The following is a 22,034-nucleotide window of genomic DNA, read 5'->3' as shown; positions in this document are numbered from 1 at the left end:
GCTGGGCTAGGAAAGTGTGGTGCTTGTGTCCCACTCCTGCGTGAATTCAAAGGGCTGGAGCCCCAAGGTTTTATTTGCAGCTTCTACAAGTCTTTGTGGTTTACTCAAGACACACAAAAGCAGCTGAGATTTGATTGCCATCTAGTGGTCATTTCTTTACGGGAACCAAGTAAGGCTTTTCTGTCTCCGCTGGACTGAAAAGCCATGAAAATCACTTACGTTTGCAAAGATGGACACTAAAACAGAGAATGTTCCTTATAATCTTATGTGTGACCACATCACACAAAGAAATCTAAACAGACTGTGGGATCACTGAAAATGGGCTTTGTGAATTGTCCAGTCTAACTCCCTCACTGATGGAAAAATTTAATAGATAATATGAAGGATTACAAAGTCTGAAAGAACTAAGAATAGAAGAACTTCCCAATTTAGGCTCCTTCTTTCCCATATGATAATTATCTATGTCGGGCTAGCATACCATCAAGAGCACAGGCTTCAAAACCTGTCTGGGTTTAGCTCCGTCTCTTATTGGCCAAGTTGCTTAGCCTTTCAAGCCTGTTTCCTCATCTGTGCAGGATAATAGCACCTATTACATAAAATTGCTGAGATACGTGATAGATGACAAATGTTACTTGCAACAGTGCTTGGAACATGGTAGCACAATGCAAACATTAGGTCACTATTTGACACGATGCCTATTTTTAAAGATAAATTTCCTGTTAACCTTAGGGTAATTAAACTGACCATTTAGGGGCCCCTGGATGGCACAGGGATTTCTCTTTGCAGGATCAAGCCTTTGTTTTAGAACAATGTCTTACACATCTGAATATCGCACAAGCATCTAAAAAGGTACTGGTGTGTAGCGTCTGACTGCCCACCTTTGAACGGTGTCAGTTACTTGCTGACTAGCTCGGGAAGGAGCATGAGGTGGGGAACTGTAGCTTCAATTCCATCTGTTACCTAATCACCCTCTCATCAGGGCTGTTTTCTTTCCTAGAGCACGTCTCCCTCCCCTGCGTTTTCAGCCTTCAAAGTAATAGTTACAGTTAGCGTGGCTTCTCTTTCAGTTCCACGTCCCCTGCCATTCTGCTGGACAGGATTTGGGCCTAAGACGATCAGATGAACATTTCAGAGGAATCTGCATCTGACGCTGGTCTGCGGAGGCTTATGTCAGTCTTCAGGCCGTCCGTCATTTTGCTCCACATCTCCAAGCATTTGGGAGGTTATTTTCTTATTATAAATTGAGGTTGTTTCCTTATTGGAAAGCAATGTTTTTATTTTACATCTCTTTTTTAATCTATTAAATCTATTTTTTCATCCTATGTGTTTTTAGTCAGTTTCAAGGGAGACAAGGAGTAAAAATGTCATTACTCTGTTATTTCAGGTTGTAGTTGCATTCTGTTCGATTAATATGTTAAGTGACTTTATTGAAGAATTAAATTACTCAGTACACTTTTTAAAAATGAGTTTTTCTTTTAATAACTTTATTCACACAATTTTTTTAGGAACTGAAATGTAGCTAATAAAAAACACTTGTAACCTGATAGGAAAGGATACCACCCAATAGTTGCAAAATGAAAGTCACAACACCTTCTGTGATAGAAAAGATTATTGGCTCTATACAAAAAATATTGATACCTATTTCTAAATTTATTTTCCTTATATACAAGCATATTCACAATAAAGGTGTTAGTGGCAAAATAAAAGCAATAATGTTTAGTATTCAGAAACAAATTTTAACACCAAGATCCAGTTTACTCTCTAAATCTTAATTGGCAAGTAATAAAGCCAAACATTCGAGTTAAACTATCTGCTCTTATTTCCTAGAATAAGACGAAACCTGCAAATTGTTATCTTCATATAAAACCATCTGCACAGGGATTGGATTGTTCAACCTTTTCAATGTCCTTTCAAATACTAAAATTCTATAATCCAAAAAACGACGTAGTTTTGGAATGTTGGTGAAGTTCTGGAGTCCACGGCCAAGAAAGTATTTTAGAGCTGTGTTTGGTACAAAAAAGGTTTTCCCAAAGCATGGGGACAAGGCGCTGCTGCCCTGGGACTGTGAGGAGCAACTGATTTTATACTTCGGGGTGGGGGGAAGTAAAGATAAGGGAAGTTTCAAAAGGATTTTCATATGCTAAAGAAGACTCACAGGATCCTGGAGGCCTTGCTGTTGTTAACCAAAGCTGTTTTCCCTCTAGTGAGGCATTAATATACTAAGACAGTTGGAAGCTTCCTGGAGGAACATTATACTCTACCTGCATCAAGTATTTGTCAATGGGCTGCAGGTTATAAGGACATTTAATTTTATCTCCATTTCCTTCTGCCTTTGTTTCCCAATCAATAATAATAAAAAATAAAATTCTATATAATCCAAAACCTCACCATCCTATGCCTGGAACGCTTAATTTATGCCTAGTGTTTATCAGGGCCAGCAAGAAGCATGTAGAAATTTCCAAACTACATTTTTAACTTAAATGACTTGCCACATTTTTTTTTTCTGTATTATTTCGTACTGGTGACTTATTCCTTTTCTATGATTCAAATCTTCCGGTGCATTTCTAAAAAGCCTACAGTCGTGTATGTGGTATATTTTCAGCAAGAGTACATGGGCCTTGATGTCTTCTGGACTCTTGTTTTTTGATTTTACCAGGACTTCCAGTTGTGAGATCAGAAACCCAAAAAATTTAAGAGCAAGTTATGCTTAAGGAATGAAGCAGTGGATGGATAGCTGGGATTTAGGAATGACTGTAATCTGTTTTAAAATCCTTCTGGGGGCGCCTGGGTAGCGCAGTCGTCAAGCGTCTACCTTCAGCTCAGGGCATGATTCTGGCGTTAGGGGATCGAGTCCCACATGGGGCTCCCCCGCTGGGAGCCTGCTTCTTCCTCTCCCACTCCCCTGGTGTGTTCCCTCTCTCACTGGCTATCTCTCTGTCAAATAAATAAATAAAATCTTAAAAAAAAAAAAAACCTTCTGGATTGTTTCCATCTCTTCATGCTCTATTTAAAGATCTGTTCTTCCAAATCTGCTTTTTCCAGAGGACAGACTATTAACTGAGAGCGCCCCCATGCTGAGATCAGTGCTTTCTGTTTCCAAAAAAAAAAAAAATCTTTCAAATTTTTAAAATCTCAGTCTCTAAGTCAGGAACTCAATTTGGGTAAAGTATTCTCCCTTAGGGTCAATCACTGGGTGGTCAGGGAGGCAGAATCTTTAAGACGGTAGCAGTTCTATTTGAATATAATGCAAGTGTAAGGAGTTATCTCCCCCAAAAGAAAGAGATGCTATACTCAAAAACAGGGGGAGAAGTACTATGCCTTTCTTTTAATCTTATCTAATCTGCATCATAGAAGAGTACAACAGAAGCTTCCATTAAAAAAAAAAAATCCACTCTACAACAAGTATTCTGTAACATACTTTATGTAAGTCATTTCAAATTATCCCAATACACCTGTGAGGTAGAAATTATCATCTCACAGTTCCAGGGGAAAAACAGACTCATAAAGGTTCAGTAAAAGTCACATAGGTCTAGAACTTTTAATGCTTTCATTTTACTATTTACATTGTTTCCCTTTTTTGGAAAACTCAAAGTAATAGAATTTTCATCATACTTTGCAATAAATACATGCTGATGTTAATGAACAATAACTACTAAAGACCAACACAACTGGCAATACTATTCTTTATTGTTTTCTTTCTGAGGGAGAAGCATGCTTTTTTACAGCACCTGTAAACAAGTCAGTGAAGTATACTACTTTGAGTTTCCCCACATATATATTATTTTTATCTTTTTGGAATGTTAGAATACCACAACACCAACTCCATTACATAACAGCTACTGAAGGCAAGTCAGGCTACAACAAGGGTAAAATTTTATGGCTAAAAATATTCATAGCAGCAACTTTTAAAAGATGATTTTATTAAATCAAGTCATTGCACTTGGTCATTTTATTGCTAACAGCAAAACAAGGCCATTAAATTTTTAACGCTTCTCATTTCTGATTTTAACTGATTGTCTTATTCTGTTCATACATTTCAAGTTTAAAAGTAAGAATAAAATGTTTACCAACAACTCAAGAAAGCACTTGGGTTTTTTTTTTTCCTGTGATCACAGTAAAGCATAAAAAAGAGAACCCCCATTCTCTTCCTATCTTCAGACTTAAATTTTGTGAAGAGGTAACAGCTTTATAGTAAGACCAACCACTAAAGCTTAGTGGTCACACACAGGCACACACATACAATACTTCCAATATTGAAATACAAGTAGGAAAATTAGTAATATTACGTGTTTCAAAGAACAGCAAACCCGAAAAATACATTCACTAATAATTTGGCAACGACAGATTCCATGCTGTTCATCTCTAGTCTGTCATTTATATTCACTCATGGAAAAAACAATGATTTATCCCCAAATAAAGGCTACTATCATTATTTACCATTTTGTGATATGAACTTCATGAACAAAAATAATAAAATTCCCATATCAAGAGCAAACACTGGTAAATTGCTAGATTGAAGTAATCATTTTTTTCCCTTTGAGTTTGGCTTTAAGAACTTCACTTTTTGATCAAGGGCAGAAAAATACAGCCACAATACTTTAATTTTCTAATAGAGACAGAGTACTTTAATTTCTATTCTGACAGGAGTATACAAAGCAGACACTTTAAATGTATGTCAGCATTCATGACCATCTTCGTTTTACGCACTAGTGAGAAAATGACCAAGAAAAACTTTAAGAACAGCCTGAAATCTGCTGGAAACTTCCCTCACCCCATTATCAGGGTGAGGAGGGGTCACTTAATAGATGTTCCAGTCAGAAAGCTGGAGAATGATTTCTAAGATACAATGTTTTTATTTCTACCTAAGGACTTTCATTAAAACAAAATAAAATCTAATTTTTTTAGCAAGAAGGAAATCATTCAACAAGTCATTTAAAAACATTAGGAGCAAACAATTTCGTTTCAGTAGTGACCTCATCAGAAAAGCCCAAGAGGTTTAAAGAGTTAAAATGTACATACTCAATGCACAATCAGGTTTCCCCAAAAGCACTAATGTAAGCTGTGAATTTAACATTAAGTAATTCCTGGAATTTCTATTATATTCTACTTCAGTTCTCTTTTATGTGCGACAACATGGCAAACTTTCTTTAACACAAGATTTTGGTATGTATAGATTAAAACTTAGAGGGAAAATATCGATTTGGTCATTTAAAATTACACAAACGAAGCATGATAGGTGGTACTCAAAATCTGAAAGTCTTTGCTATAATAAAGCTTAAAATCTATTTTTTTTAAATGAAAAGTCAATTTTTCTATTTTCAATATAAACCCACATATTTTAAGACATGTTATCTATAGATATAATATTTTAAAACGTTCAACTGTTCATAAGTGACTCTGAAGAAACTACTAATTCATCCATCCTGTGAAAATGCATTTTGAATATGGTCAACTATATTTGGTTTTAAATAAGCTGTACTGTTATGTTTTATGATATACTAACACTCTGGCACCTAAATGACAGCCTAAAATATCTCCACCAGTTAGTTTGGTCTTTTAGGGAAATCACACATTGTAAAACCTGAGTATTTACATAATGATAATTTGTCAAAGTATGAAACCTCACACTGAAGTTCTCAATGTTCTCAGTTTTGTTCTCCTCATATTACCATTATTAAAAATCAGAGGGAGCATGAAGAACTCAATCACAAGATCATAAAATGAGTAATAACTGAGTCTGTAAAATAAGCAGAAAAGTACAGCAATAAGGCTGGTGTTTGCATATTATATGTGCTGTCGTTTGTAGGCACAAGTTAGGGGTTAAATTGACATTTTTATTTTTAGTTCCTCAGATCTAATGAATTTAAAATATAGCTCGTATTTTCCCAAATATAGTTAACAATCCAATACATTTTAACTAAATTCCTTTTATGAATCCTATAGTGCAAGCAATACAAAATATTCTAAAAGTTGAAGAAATTATTTTGATTGTTTCATTAGTTATTACCATATGCTTGGGTGAATAATCTGGTTTATAGCTAGGAAACTCCTATTTCATCACCCAGAGTATAAACAGCACTGCAAACAAACAGGCACAACAGTGTAATCCTGGGTAAGAAGCTAAAAGTAAAAAATATATATATACAAAGTTTATATCCCTTATGTATTATGGGAAAAGTAGTGGCTCTATTTACTATAAAGCTAATTTGTCCCTCTCAAATAGTATATTTTACAGATTATTTGTAAAGATATCACCATATTTATAGTATAGATCTCTTTAAAAATAATACTACGTTTCAATAAAAAAACTATTGTCAACTTTCTTTCCTTTTTATACAGATTCAGTAGTATTTTCAAGCAAACTAAAAAAAAAAAAAAGTTTGCAATTCCAGCACATAAGAAATAAGGCCTCTTTTTTTCATATTGGCAAAACAATATATATATAAAAAAAATCCACCCTTTCCCTACTTTTCTACAGATTATAGTTCAAATACTCATATTTCTTTATCAGGACAACAGCATTTGTTATTTTTAAGTAACAAGTCAGTTGAAGTTCATAGTGTTGCTTCTGAATCCCTGGAACCTTAAGAACAGAGGCCATGCCATTTCAAGAAGACAGGACTGCTTTTTTCAGCTTCTCTATTTCCACCTAAGATATAAACATAAGTTGAAAACAGATAAAATATCTTTAGCCACATTTTTTTATTTTATCCTATGTCTTTAAGATGCAATCATACTTTGAAAACTCCAGATTTTGATTTCCATTCTAAAATCCAATTTCCAATGGTGTCATCAATATAGGAAAAGTTTAACATAAGAACACATCACAATACAGGTTCCTAAATGGCAGGAGACAACCAAAACAGCAACCACAGTTGTTTCAGCCAGAACAATATTAAGTAATGGGAGTATGTGAAAAAATACTGTAAGAAAATCAGCCCTCCAAAGAACACGAGAATCCCTGAAACCAAGTTGAGAAATGTACAAGTACCTGTAATTAAACAAAAGGGAGGCAGTACAGAACTGTAAAAATAATAATAATAAAGGACCAGTTTAGTCCTATGTTTTTCACTTACTACCCATGTGAAATTGGCAAATCCTTAACCTCACTTGGTCTCAATTTCCTCATCTATAAACAGTTATGTTCTAGACTAAGTTCTTTTTAAAACCCAGGAATATATCTAAGATTCAGTCAATATGCTGGAAATATTTCCACCTTTAGGCAGAAGACATTCGTCACTTAACAGAAATTCACAATTTAAGAAACATAAGAGAATTAGGAAAATTCAATACATGTTCACAATAACTACGGTTAATTCTGACGCGTTACAAACCGTGAAGCTGAAGCACGAGATTAACTACCACACCAGGTGTGCCACGCTAGCGAGTCGTACAGAACTGGCACTGACGGGGACCAAGGCTCTGAAGCCCAGTTTTCTACTCTTCCCAATTATTTAAGGTTTTGATGATCTCTGACCTCTCCCTGCACGTGGAAATATATAGGCTTTACCTGCTCCTGATACCATTACCCTGTCCTCAACACTGCATACAAACAATACATGCCACAGCTAACCTCTGACAAATAATTCACTATTAAATGATAAGCACTCTGCCACAGTCAAAATGTATAATTTCAGTATGTTCACAACCTCCTCAGGGATTTTAACCATTCAAGTATGGTTTGTTAATTTTAGGATCTTTCCTAATATTAATCTTCCACTAATATGATTATTAGGTAAACATTTAAACAGCACTGGTTTGGGACAAGTCTTAGTCTTCAGCCTGGACTGAGACAAAATACCTTCAATCTTTAGCATGATGTGCTATTATCATTTCTATTCCAAAGATACATGAACCAACTGTACCAATTTTAATAAGCAAGGATGGAAAGAAAACAGGAAGAGGAAAAAAAACCACTGGTGAAACAAGGAGTAGGGGACAGAAAGCATAACCCTGCACTCAATCAGTAATACTCCTTATAGACTGCTGTCACATAAATTTAGATATCGAGCAAATATTTTCATTGCTAGAGTTTCTCTTCTAGCACTTTCGTGGTCATTGTTCACCTTTAGTCCTTTTATCATTCCTCAGTATGATTTAATACGGTATCTTAACTTCATTGTTCAAAGGACTACTTTTAATCTTTAGGGAAATATAATGTCTGCTTTCAATGTATGATCTTAAAACTCTGTCTTAGTAAGTGTGTTTTTATAATACAAGGGTCAAACTTTCCCCATCAGGCAAAAAGAATTCTAATACAAATCAGTGCGAGGCTAAGTAATAGCTGATTTTGCTAAAAAACTGAATCAAATGAAATTCTTCAAAAATGAAATAATTCATTTGACTACTCATGATTTTTATGAAATTAAATCAAAATAGAAATTTAACACTGTATTAGTTCCTCTTGCTTATATCACCTTATTTTCATATACGAAGATGTGTATGCAGGAAATACGAGGAATAAAAATCAAGAAACTTGTTTTTAATTTCTGAATTTCTGTGCTACACAATGGGAATTTAAAAGATTTTTAATATGTATTCTTTCATTTGACAAAAATTTATTCACTATCTAATCTGTATCCAGCACTTTGCTTGGAGCTATGGATGGACGAAGATAGGACAGACAGATACACCCTCAAACAGTCTTACAGTCTAGAAGATGGGCAAAATAAGTCCATAATGTCACAGTGATAAGACAGAAAACTCTTACTTCCTATCTTTTTCAAAACAAAGGACATGAATTTGGAAGAAAAGAAAATTACTTTTAAATCAGAAGAAGATGGGTACTAACTTAATGAGGTAAGCTCAAAATCTGTGGAACTTAACGCACGAGAAGATGAAATAAAAGGAAAATCCAAGAAAATACAGTAAGAGCAAACACTCAGACGAATTAACTGTGAGGGACAACTGAGAATCAGCAAGCAAGAAAAGAAGGACAAACTTAAGGACCAAGACATAGAAGACCTCACATGCTAAGTTGAGAAGTCTGAACTTTATTCAGCACGTAACAGAACGTTCTTGAAAATACTAGGTAAAGAAAGATTAATTTGAGATAAGAATGAGAAAAACTTAAAACAGCTAAACAGAAGATAAAGAGCATGGGAAAAGGACAGAAATATTAGGAACAAAGAGATAAAGGTGAGGGAGGAAAGCTAACAGGCCTGAATGTGAACGGAACTGGAATGGAAGTACCACGTCGGAAAGACTTGAAAGGCAATGAAATGATCAACAGAAACAGAAACTCAGTGCGGCAGGAAAGGAAGATGATAAACGTAAAGGGGACATGCTAGTTCTAAGATCATAGCGGAACAGCCAGGGAGCCGAGCAGCTGCAAACAGGACAGAAGCTGGGAAAAGAGGAATTAGATTCAGACGGGAGAGGCATGAGAGCTAACCACGATGCTTGCGGAAAAGAGTGAGCAGATGCGATAGGAGGGCCAAGGGCAGTTCTGAAGGAACATTTCCCTTAGAGAAAGGAAGAGGAGACTGAAAAGTGGACTGAAACAAAAGAATGCAGGATCACATAAACCAGGACAGAAAAAGTGGCAATGGATTTAAAAATGCGAAATGCTGTAGACACTGGAGAGACATCGGAGTTACTCCAGTAAACCTAAAATGTAAGAGGCTATGACTGAATTAAAGGTGAAGAATTAGGGGCGCCTGGGTGACTCAGTCATTAAACGTCTGCTTTCACCTCAGGGTGTGATCCCAGGGTCCTGGGATCAAGCCCTGCCTCGGGCTCCCTGCTTCACCGGGAGCCTGCTTCTTCCTCTCCCACTCCCCCTGCCTGTGTTCCCTCTCTCGCTGGCGGTCTCTCTCTCTGGCCAATAAATAAATAAAATCTTTATAAATAAATAAATTAATAAATAAATAAATGTGAAGAATTAGAGACCACAAACGCACATTTTTTTTCGGTTGTTTATTTTGCAGTAAATGAAAAGTGAAAACTACAGTAGATCAAGAGGGCAGCTGGACTTGAAAGGAGGCTTTGGTTTTTTGATGAAGAGGGAAAATTGAGTATTTTCATGGAAAAAGGGAAAGTGCCAAGAAAAGGGATATGTCAGATGTAAGAGTAAAAATGGAGTTTTGATAATGTCCCAAAGACCTTCACATGTAGTATCTCAACAACTAAAGCTAAACAGCGGTTAAGTGACTTCCTCAAGTTCAGTGTAACTTAATCCCTGAGAGCTGTTTCTGAAGTCTGGCTGTTTCTGTTAAAAATTTCAGCTCCACTGCTGATTTAATCACTCTAAACCCTAGTTTCCTCATCCTTAAAAGAGGAATAATCATCCTTACAAGTTGTTATGTGTGTCCACTGAAATAACGTACAGAAGGTGCCAAGCCTAACTGACACATAGTTTAGAGCTTAGAGTCACCAGTGTAAGTCAGAAGAGGGGCTCAAGGTTTTTGTTTTTTTACCAAGTCCCATGCTCTTTTCTGTTTCACAATGCTAACAAGAGAAACAGGGTAAGCAATAAGGCAAGGTAAAAATAGGGAGGCAAATGAAATACTTCAGTACAGAATGGGAAGAGCCTCCGAAAAAAGGCAGAATACACTTTCTCTGAAATATGCAGAAAGTAAGAATATAAATGAAGACCAAAGTTAAGCGCAGATGAAAAAAAGCTTAAGATAAAAAAAAGTGAAATTGTCAGTCATCAGCAAAGAGTGAAGATGATGACATTACAGTTAACGAAGTAAATGCTCAGTGAGAAATCCTGTCCACAAACCCACAGCCATCCCGTTATCACCCACCCCCCTCGCCTCCAGGCAACAAAACAAAAAACAAAACAAACAAACAAAAACCAACCCAGAATTAAAAAGAAAATAGTTTAACTGTGGAAAAAAAAGAGAAATAGTTCAAGGAAGCAAGAGTGCAAAAGATCTACAATCACACACTCTTTAGAGGCCAGAACCACGTTTGTCGTACTCATGCACGTGCAGCTTACTCAAACCTCTCGCACACTGCCTAAGACAGCTAGAGCTCCAAATACCCGCGGCGTGAGTGAACAGAATGTGACAGGGAGTCAGCAAGAGATTAATTAAATGCCTATCGATCAGCAGGGAGGGTCCAATTTAAGTAGGATAGCATCATATGTAGGGAAACCAATCGCCTAGCTGAGATGGAAAAACACACCTAGTTTATGCTGACTACAATCTTAATGTTAGGGAAATGAATTACCTCTAGGTTACTTCTCATTGCCTTCTCCTCTTCCAAATCCTTTCGTAGTTTTTCCAGTTCTTTCCTAAAAACAAACTATTTATTACTGTTAAGTCTTTCATTTAAACAATATATTTGACTAATGTTAACAGGATATAGCAAAACGGGGAAAACTTTTTAAAGAAAATAGCCATATTGATTAAGAAAAATTTCAAATTCACTAATGGAATGGTTCAATACAACAGCTAAAAAAACCTCAGCAATACCATGGCAAACCTATCTGATAAAGAAATTTTTAAGTGAATAGAGAAAGCAGCTCATGATAAAATAAAGAAATAATAACTGGCCTTTACAAGCAATTTTCCATATTCATTTATCATGCATTTCCCAGGCTGGACACTCTAAAGCCCAAACAACTTGGTAATGTCAAAACATGTCACAGTACAAGGTCAATTATTTAACAGGATTACCTAGACTTTACATTTCTCTCTATATATTTTTTAAAAGTAAACATTACATTAAAATTACCAAACCAATAAACAAAATAATTTTAGCCAACAATCCTTTCTCTTTAACTCGTTTTCATTTTTCTGTGTTCCCGTCTATCTTTTTTATATAGTCATCTTCCCTCCACAGCTGAAAGTATATATCCCGTATTATGTCTTTACACAAAGTATTTTAAAATATTTCCATGCTGCTAAAATTATCGTATTTCTGATAATTGTCGACACTCAAAAATCCAGGTTTTTTGGTTAGTTGCTTTTTGGGAGAGAGATGGAAAAAATAGGAATTTTATTTAAAATCACTATTATACCAGTATATCAATTTCTAAATCAAAAAGTAGGGACATTTTCATAGCCTTCTGACATATGCTAGGAAATTCTCTTCAAGAGTATTATAGAAATAATAGCTTGAAAAACCAAATGAAAATGCTCAGGAAGAAAGAATATATGAGAAAGAAAGGAACTTTTAAATTCCATAGTTTCAAAACTAGTTTCTTCTGTGGTTTTAATAATTATAAAGCTCTCATGTTTTATTGTTTCAATTTAAATTATAATTTAAAAGTCAATTTATCTAGAGTTTATTTTGGCATAGGATAGAAACTGTGCTAAAATATTAACTTTGTATTTCCAAAATGTTACCACTAAATTAAATAATGCTTCCTTTTTCTAATTATTCTATTATTCTGGGTTTATTATACATTTAAATTATATCTAAATGAGAATCTATTCCTAAAATATTTATTCCACTGTTTATCACATTTTTATTATTTTTAAAAACACAACTGTGAATATAAAATTTTTATGTAACATTGTTTTCTTTTTACAGGAACAGATCAACCTATATCTCTTGTTCTATAACCTTACAACTAAAGAAACAGATTACTAATATATTTCTGTCAATCATTCTGTGTCAATATCCTTCAATTTTTTTTACTGATTTGTTCCAAACATTTTAGATTCTAATACTGAATGCATAAAGACTAGTTATTTGTAGGCTATAAAGATAAAACAATTTAAAGACCTAAGAATTCCAAGTCAGCTCAAGAAATCAGTTATTACCAATACGTCTGATACTCAGAGAGACCCACAATCCTATTTTTCTCTCACCTTCATAGGAAAAGTTCTATAGCCTTTATGTCTTCTTTTCTTACCACATATACAAATATATCTTGAAACAACACATTTACTATTTGGTTTTAATGCTTTTCAAGCTTCATGTAAATGAAATAATACTGTATGCATGTCTCTGACTTGCTTTCCCCACCCTCAACATTTTTTCAGATTGATTCGTGTTGACACATGTACCACAATCCATTTATTTTTTTATTGCTGTACCTGTATATAGCATTTCGTTTTATCAACATACCAGTATGTGTTTATCCATCCTCCTGCGATGCTCTTATTTTTCAGATTAAAAAATCTGCCATCCATTTCATTTGCCAGAGGAAATAAGACTTTGAAAACACCCTTTGGAAAGACTTCTAAAATATCTGATATATGTTTTAAAATATGTATAAATCATAAATATTTTATTCATCCTACAGCTACTTTAAGAACACCTACAGGCAATCTATAAATGTAATTATCAGTTCATTAAAAATAGCAGACTTGGTATCAAAAATGTAAAATGTCAAAATCAAATTAGGAGCGTTCTCTGACTCGCACATGGATGGTGTTCAATAAACACTAGATGAACGAGCTTACAGTTTATAATGTGTATATTACGGAATCTGTAAAAAAAAAAAAAAAATCCGCAGGACTCAGACTAATAAACTGAAGGAAAAAGACCCATCATACATCAAATTAAAAACTCTCTCTCTTCATATACATGCATATATATATATATATATACATATATATATACACACACACACGAGCAAATGTACTTTTTAAGTAGTCATTCAAGATAATTTTTTTGGTTCTATCTAAGAGATGTTTATAAAAATACTCTGCAACTACAAATACACCAATTGTTAATCTCGGTATCGGTTTTTTTTTTTTTTAAGATTTACTTATTTACTTGAGAGAGAGAGAGCGCGCACATGCGGAAGGGGCAGAGGAGGAATCTCAAGTGGACACCCCGGTGAGTGCGGAGCCGGACGTGGACCTTAGCTGAAGCCAAGAGTTTTGGACACCTTATCGACTGAGCCACCCAGGCACCCCTCAATATCGTTTTTAATAAAGAATCCAATGCCAACTGAGAACTGGGGGAGAAATGGTACATTCAGTTCCGAGGTAACATGGTTTCTGGCAATGATTTTTACACCAGATTCCATACACCAACAAATACTTTTAGAGGCACAGGGGAAGCTGAGATAGGGGAAGAGCACCTGACCCCTCACCCTTGGTTCAGTTGGATTAGCTGATCTTTGACCTGTGTTACCTATTGGGCCTTTGTAGGACTATGTTTAAAATGCTAACAAGTTTTATTTTATAAATGTATACACACACACACACACACACACACACACACACACGTTTTAAAGCTCAAATAATAACGGTTCTAGAAAAATATCTCGAAACCAACAGAAAATATGATTTCAGTTCTAGCTCTGCCTTTTAAGAACTGTATGATCTTAGGTAAATAGTTTTACTATTTTACCTTATTTTACTTACTTCTTCAGTTAAAAGAAGAGAGGGGGGCTATCGTAGGTGACCTTTTACATTTATTTTCGCTCTAAAAAGTCCCTAACTTTCCCTTAGGATCTCACCACATACTATTATTGAAAAGTTTCAGAATTAAGAGAACAGCCTTAGAGATCACCTATTCCCAACCCCTTGGTTTTATTTACATACCAATCTGAACCCTAACAGAGACAGTGATCCAGTCCCTCTGAAAAGTAAATATACATATAGATACACTCCAGATCTGAAATACAGTGACTTTTCCTAGTATTTTTAAGACTAATTAACCCTTGTATTTGACCAGAAGATTTAAATTATAGGTATATATATCCCTTTTCCATAATAAGACTATGAGAACAAGTTTTCTAATTCAAGTTTTTTGCAGAGAGGGGAGAAGCACTATTAATAAAAATCTCTTTGGAAATACACTTGCTTATACCAGAAATCTGGCAGATTACATCTCTACTTCACAGAATTTGAAAAAATTCTTTACATATGTGTTAAGTAGTTTCCAAAGAAGAAAACAAGGGCTACTTACCCATGATCCTTTTTCAGTGCTTCTACAATGCACACCAATTCAATAATCTGAGCTCTAAGTTCATCCAAGGGATTTTTTTTCCCATCATCTGATTCTACTTTAGCTTTGATTTCTAATGGAGTTAAAAAAGCAGCCGTATTTGGTTTAGAAGCACTTGAAGGTGTTGAAAGGTACACAGATGGCTGAAAACGTAATAGAAAATTTTCTTATTTTATTTGTATTTATATTTAAGTTCAAAAAAATTTTATAGCAAGGAGATAATTAAAATAATACTTCAAGATAAATGGTGACTTTGGAAAATTCAAAAAGCAGTTTGATATTCACAACTGGTAAAACCTCCGAACAACTAAAGAATAAACTTGCAGTCACTAGGAGTTTACGTGAGAAATGTCAAAGGATTTATTAATAATGAAAAAAGGGGAAAAAAAAAGAAAAACCTATTTATCTTATGAATGGTTTGCTGAGTGGAGCATCTAGAGGCAAGAATATATCAGCACTATTAAGGTGCTGCTTTGACCCTCCACATTAAATAGTCATTATTTAAAATATCCAGAGAGTTTCATTTAAAAGTAATTATGAAGAATTGAGTAAGTCCATGGAAGAGGCATTAAAATGAATCTATGGCCTGATGCCCTTTCTATTTCACTATTTCACTAAATAATACTATTTCACTAAATACTGTTTCACTTTTATTACTATTTCTCTAAAATAACCAAGAAGTAAAATTTCAACCAACTGTTGACAAGTTGAGAGAATCAGATTAAGTGTTCTGATAAACTAGAATAGCAGCCAAATGCCCTTGGAATGAATTTGAAAAGGAAACATGAATTTCTTAAATATAAGATGTGTATAGGTTGTGATGATACTATCTTAAATAAAAATAGCAAGAGTTTAGAAGAGTCTTAACACCATGTAATAAATGGAAGAATCCATGTATACTGCCATTCATTCCAGTATATATTCAGTGCTTATTATGGTGCCAAACACTAAGCTAGGTTAGGAGTAAACGAATGATGGCTTCTGGCCTAAAGAGTATATGTTTAGTGGGAAAATGAGATCTAGGCCTTAAAAAAATATGAAATGCATAACATTTATACTACCCATTTAAAATAAGCTCTTTTTAAAAATGACCTACAGTGGACAGTGTGACTTTAGTAACTCAATTTTTTAGCAGGAAATTTTTTATTTCTTGGCAGAAGAAATAATTTTTAGAAGACACTTTAAATTCCACAATTTTGGTGTTCACAAAGAATCCTACAAATTATACAAATCTTAGGCCACAATGCCCCTCACCTTTGGAGAGTAGCATGAATCCTTTTTAAATTCAGACGGCTTTAAGTTGGCACTATCATCTTCTTTTGGTAACTTCAAGATTTTTTCTGGGCTTTGAGTTGGCTAAATGATTTTTTTAAATCAAGAAACAGAAAATACCAAAGAAGGAAAAGGCAATAAACATTTGGATAATAAACTAAGTAACTTTTATCACTGTTTTCAGCAGCTACTGTTCCAGATATTCCATTATTGTTAACAGGATATTACATAATTTCAAGCTGAATAACACACTTGCATATCTGGAAGGTAAAAACAGCCTGCTTCTTAGCAACGAAAATTTTCTCGACTTTGGTAATTTAAAAGCACCATAGCGCTCAAGAGCTAATACGTTAATAATAAAATACTACTGGCATTTCAGGCAGTCTATAGAAAGCATAAAAAAAAGAAACACATTTAAATACCAGCATTAGTACTATAAAAAAACCCATGACTTCAGAGGAAAAGAATATTCTTGTTCTTTCCTAAACTGAATATGTACCACTCAATTCTAATTATTGTTGTGAGATGGGTAGATTACACAGATACCCTGACCCCTTTTCACCCTGTGCTCTGTGGTTATGGTCTCAGGACAGCTCTTTATTCCTGATTCTGTAACCTTCTATTGCAACCCTCTCTGAAATGAACATGACCCCTTTAACTCCTTAAATATAACCAACTATTTGCCACTTAAGTATAACAGCTATCTTCCTGATTTTTAAACTTTGGTGGAGTTATAAATCCTCCCTCATTCCTATCTTTAGAAGAACTCTAGATTTGCTAAATTCTCTGTGTTTTAGAACAGTATAACTCACAGAATGTCCACCATTGAAGCGGCCAGGCAACCTTCTTCCAGGCATCTTCGGTCTATTTGCAGTGAGATGTAGCAAGTTTTCTGAGGAAGCTATGTCATCAAAATTTACAAGATCTGGAGAATAAAATTAAACATATCTACTAAGAGATAACTGTATATTTTAAAAGGTAAAAAAGAACGTTTCTGGATTTCTAGCAAACTATACATTAAAAAGTACCACTAGGACTCACAAGTTAACCTGTGCTTTTCATATGCATTTGGAAAACAACACTCACCCTTAAAAACAAACATCCTCTTTACCTGACACATTTTATAGCATAAGACTTCACTAACAATAGAAAGTTCATGTTTCTAATAGAGTTAGACCTCAACAGAAGTTCTTGTTGAAAAATACAAATCTGAACCAAAAATTATGGTATCATAAAAAAATTGTCATCTTAAACTCGTGCTTGTAAAAATGGCTGATCTACTTCTTCAACTCATGATTAATTACAATATATCAGAAAATTAACACATCAAATGTTTTAAATTTCAAGTAGTATCCTGATATTCAAATTTTAAGAACGCAACTATATGTGGGACCCTGATGCTTTCCAACTGTAAGGTGAAATTTAATGCATCTTTATGTATGTGTGGGTGGGTGTGTGTATATACACACACCCACACACAGTGTTTTGTAGCTGGGACTCAAACTGTTCATAGTTCACTGCACTTTTGCTTAGACATAAGCATATTTACGAACTATAAAATAGTTCTAAATTTAAGGCAAACAGGATATCAAGGAAAAATGCTACAAAGATCATTCACTTGTTCTCCCACCATCAAAGGCTGGTTGACCTTTGATCCAAAAACTTGGGTTTAAAGAAAAATCTATGTAATTTGCATCTCTGAAACAATGGCACATAATACCTTCCCTTTTTCTAGAGGATTCAGAAAACCTTGCTGAAAGAGTTGATTTTTAATTTTGAAACCTAGAAATCTGTAAGTGATACAAGAATCCTAAGGATAACTCCAGACACTTCAATTGTCAATACAATCTTCCTTCAGCCCAGATTCCAAACTAGGGATGTTAATCACAGTTGAGATACTCGATATGGCAGCAGATATCTTTGGTCTGGTCTTCCAGATACAGAATTAATTCTGCACATTCCCATTGCCTAGATGTTTATAATGCTTTCTGTCAAATATTTAGATATCCAAACTCAGTGATTTGTTATTTCTAAAAAGACATTTAAAGATAATTATTATTACTACTGCCCTCAAAGCTTATTCATCAATTTTCATATTCAAAGTAATCAATTTAGAAAAAAATGTTAAGGGTAAAAGGGCACAAAGGTAAGGCATAAGAAAAGGTATCACTGTTCAGCAATATGTGTTTTATAACAAATTTTTAAGTATTTGTTGACCTCTGTTAATTCTCTTCCATCCTCCCATTCTGGGATTACTTTGTATATTCTATCTTACATCTAGCCATCTACTCACCAGGCTAATACATCAAAACAGACAACTGAATATGCTCAATTTAATTTTGGTCTTGAATCTTTTGATAATTGTTTATAATTATAAAATATTACAAACCATAATAAGAGACATACTGACTTTAATAGAAAATGCATTATGTAATATGAAAGACCTTGGGTTTAAATATATTTTTAAATATTTCATTTTATTTGTAAATTTCATAAAGAAAATCAGTTGTTATAAAAAAATGTTAAAAATATGCTGTAGTTTGAAGGGTTAAAAATTGCTTTTAACACTGATAAATGTGTAGTGACAACCTATAAAAAAACCCTGAAAAGTACAATCCAATAATTTTGGCCTGTGAAGATTATTTTCAAATGCATATTTAAGCAACTTGCAGAAAGAAAAAGAAACAAACAGAAAAACATAGGAAGGGATGAAGATAAATAAAACGGAAAGGATAAATAAAAGGTAGATTTATAAAATTATAGACCATGCTCATGTAAAAATGCCTTCCATATGTCCAGTTTTGGGCTACACCACCAAGACAAATAATTTTACTATTCTAAAACTCTCTCAGGTCCTCCATTTAAGCCATTAGGTTAGGAAAATAAAACAGTGCACATTTTGGACTCATGATATATTTGAACACATTTAAAATTTATCTAAGGGTAATAGCAGTGGATTTATACTGTACACATGGCCTGAAAGGCATGAAAATTACTTAACTCTTACAATTATACTGCCACTCTGCCAGCCATGTATGTTTCTACACATTGCTTAAGAAGACATGGAATTTTAAAAAGTCAAAATGAAATATCAAATTCTGGGAGAAAACAAACTGGCTTTTACAGTTTTCAATTAAAAAAAAAAACTTTTGTCAAAAAATATCTTAAACTAATCAGGAAAATTGTTCCAACATAAATTTCACTTTATTTTCAAATGGAAAACCAAAAGGGTTAGAATAGACAGACAAACATGTACACTTTTAGTACAATTACAAAAAAAAAACCTCAATGTGCACCACCTATTTATATGGAATATATTGTTTTGATTTCTTTTATAAATCGTCATCTTACCAAAATGGAGAAAGGTAGGATAATTTCCTGACACGTAAGAAGGGAAACATGGCAAACAGGCTAGGAAACAAAATCTGGAAAGAAAAGTCAAGGATAGGAATGTCTAGAAAAAAGACTAAATCAAAAAAATTATTTTACAAAGCAGGAAAAAGGAACAGTTGTAGAATGAACAGAACCATTTCAATGTTTAGCATATACCTACTGCAGTTTATCTAAACTCACACAAGATGTGTATTAGATTTCAGATTATTTTGTCTTTTAAAAGAAAAAATGATTAGTATTAATTTCAGTATACCATAAGTAGAAAGAAGCCTTTTAAATTACTCACTGAACACCCAGACAGCTTCAAAAGGATGTTTTAGTAAAAAATTAGATGTCAGAGTAATAAATCAATATATTAACAACTCATTAATACAGTTATAACTAAAATTAAACTACCTTTCAGTCAAGTTTTAGTCTTCAGCTTATGATAGTAATTACAATGAAAGAGGCAATTTTAATTCTACGATATAATAAAAGAAAAACATGACAAATGGTATTTTAAAATGTATCACTATAAAAATACAACTTACACAACATTTAAAATCACATAATACATAAATGAATCTTCAATTATGCCTTATATGACACTCTATAAAGATACTATCAAGAAAATTATTATAAGAAAATAATAATTTTAATCTCTGCTCTTATTCTCCAGGTATATTCTACATTTTGGGTGTGTTTTGTTTTGTTTTTGTGTCTTAGTTTAGATATAGACTCATTTTGTATAGTGTCTACCACTCAACAGGTAAGCATCTTACTAGAAAAATTCCACCTTAAATTCTTTCTGGAAGAAATAAATTAAATAAACATTGAGAACGTAATTCAAATAAAAACAGATCAACTATCAAAACAAAACAAAGAATGCTTCACTATTTAACAATGAATGCTTTGGGATCAAATAATAATATGTATCTCTAAAATTTCCTTTTAACCCAAGAAGAATTTATCATAGAAAACAATCAAAAAGGATAAAATACTATACGATAACACTACGAGAGCACCTCAGCTGTGCTTTCTCAATGCAATAGGTATGTTACCACTAAATTTTCTATCTTGTATTTTAAGACTAATGTGCAAACCAATTTTATGTCCCAGAGAACTTAGGATTTTAGAAACACTTAGGCCATGTAAACTTTATAATTAAGCAGTAGTAGCAGTAAGATGATCCTAAACCAATTTTTAATGAAGTGTTTGAAAAAGAGAGGAAAAAAATTAAAACATGGTTCTAAACAACTATGCAATTTATAGTACTATCTTATATATGAGAATATATACTGAAGGACATTTATTTTAAAAATATTTTATAAATGGCTTTATATACAGTATAATCATATCTGAGAATAGTGTCAGAAATTTGTATCCTTTATAGGGAAGAGCAGAAACAGAATGCGATGAGATTAACAACAGAGGAAAGGAAAAGAAGAGAAATAACAGTTTATAACATCTTCCATGTCAGGTATTCTAGTAGGTATCATAGAAATATTGGATCATTCAATTATCATTTAAGTACAAAAACAGATTAAGAACCAAGACAATGATAAATGAGCTAATAATTTTAAACCCACATTTTTAATAACAAAGTCAATGTACTTGCTACTATATCATCACCTGAAATTATTATTTTATGTAATAATAAGACTCTAAGAAGACTTTCGTGTATGTTTTAAACTTTCTGAAACATGTTAAAGGGCTAGGCTCATATGCTATTTTAAAAATTTGAAACCTCGAACTATATCAACAATATAAATCATGCCTCAACCTAATGCCAAATTTGAGGCTGTATTTGATGTAGAACGCAGTGTTTTTAAAGATGTCAGTATCTCAAAAAAAAGAGTTTAAACTCTTTTTTAAACACTTCTATACTACAAATACTAAACACATAATATTCCAATAAAAAACAGAAATGAAGAATAGCCCGAGTTGAGGTTCAGAGCATGAGCTATATGCTATCAGCGGTCAGGCCTTTTGTTTTAGCTACTACTTGTGCCTAAAATACTAATGGGATGTAACACTTCCTCAGTAAATATTTCCTATCTAATATACACACCATTTCCAGAACTTACAGGCATATCTCATTTTACCATGCTTTGCAGATAACTCCATTTTTTACAAATTGAAGGCTGGTGGCAACCCTGCAATGACCAAGTCTATTGATGCCAGTTTTGCAATAGCATTGCGTATCTCTGTGTCACATTTTGGTTAATTCCCACAATATTTCAAACTTCTGCATTACTATTATGCTTGTTATGGTGATCTGTGATCAGTGATCTTTGATGTTACCATTGCAACCATAATGAACTGTACCCACGTAAGATGTTTAACTTAATTTGTAAGTGTTGTGTGTGTTTTGACTGCTGCACAGTGAAGCAATTTCCCATTTCTCTCCCTCTCTTTGAGCCTCCCTATTCTCTCAGACACAGTAACATTGAAACTGGGGCAATTCATAACCCTACAATGGCCTCTAAGTGTTGGAGTAAAACGAAGAGTCACACATAGCTCACTTT

The 22,034-nt window shown here is 33.7% G+C and overlaps 1 protein-coding gene across 1 annotated transcript in view; it reads right to left on the bottom strand.

Moving 5' to 3' along the window:
- Nucleotides 1-3,669: 3,669 nt before the first annotated feature.
- The window catches only part of CD2AP (CD2 associated protein), a 121,009-nt gene continuing 102,644 nt past the window's right edge, over nucleotides 3,670-22,034 (bottom strand). Inside the window, exons 14-18 of the mRNA XM_026507290.4 lie at nucleotides 16,947-17,059; nucleotides 16,117-16,218; nucleotides 14,824-15,005; nucleotides 11,179-11,242; nucleotides 3,670-6,649 (exon numbers count right to left, since the gene is read on the bottom strand). Coding sequence (XP_026363075.1) covers nucleotides 6,608-6,649; nucleotides 11,179-11,242; nucleotides 14,824-15,005; nucleotides 16,117-16,218; nucleotides 16,947-17,059 — 503 coding nt within the window. The 3' untranslated portion in view covers nucleotides 3,670-6,607. The remainder of the gene's footprint in view (nucleotides 6,650-11,178; nucleotides 11,243-14,823; nucleotides 15,006-16,116; nucleotides 16,219-16,946; nucleotides 17,060-22,034) is intronic.

Source organism: Ursus arctos, unplaced genomic scaffold (assembly GCF_023065955.2).
Source record: "Ursus arctos isolate Adak ecotype North America unplaced genomic scaffold, UrsArc2.0 scaffold_29, whole genome shotgun sequence".
Taxonomy (NCBI): Eukaryota; Metazoa; Chordata; class Mammalia; order Carnivora; family Ursidae; genus Ursus; species Ursus arctos.
Note: the sequence above shows the minus strand (reverse complement) of the source record. Positions and strands in the feature narration are given on the sequence as shown.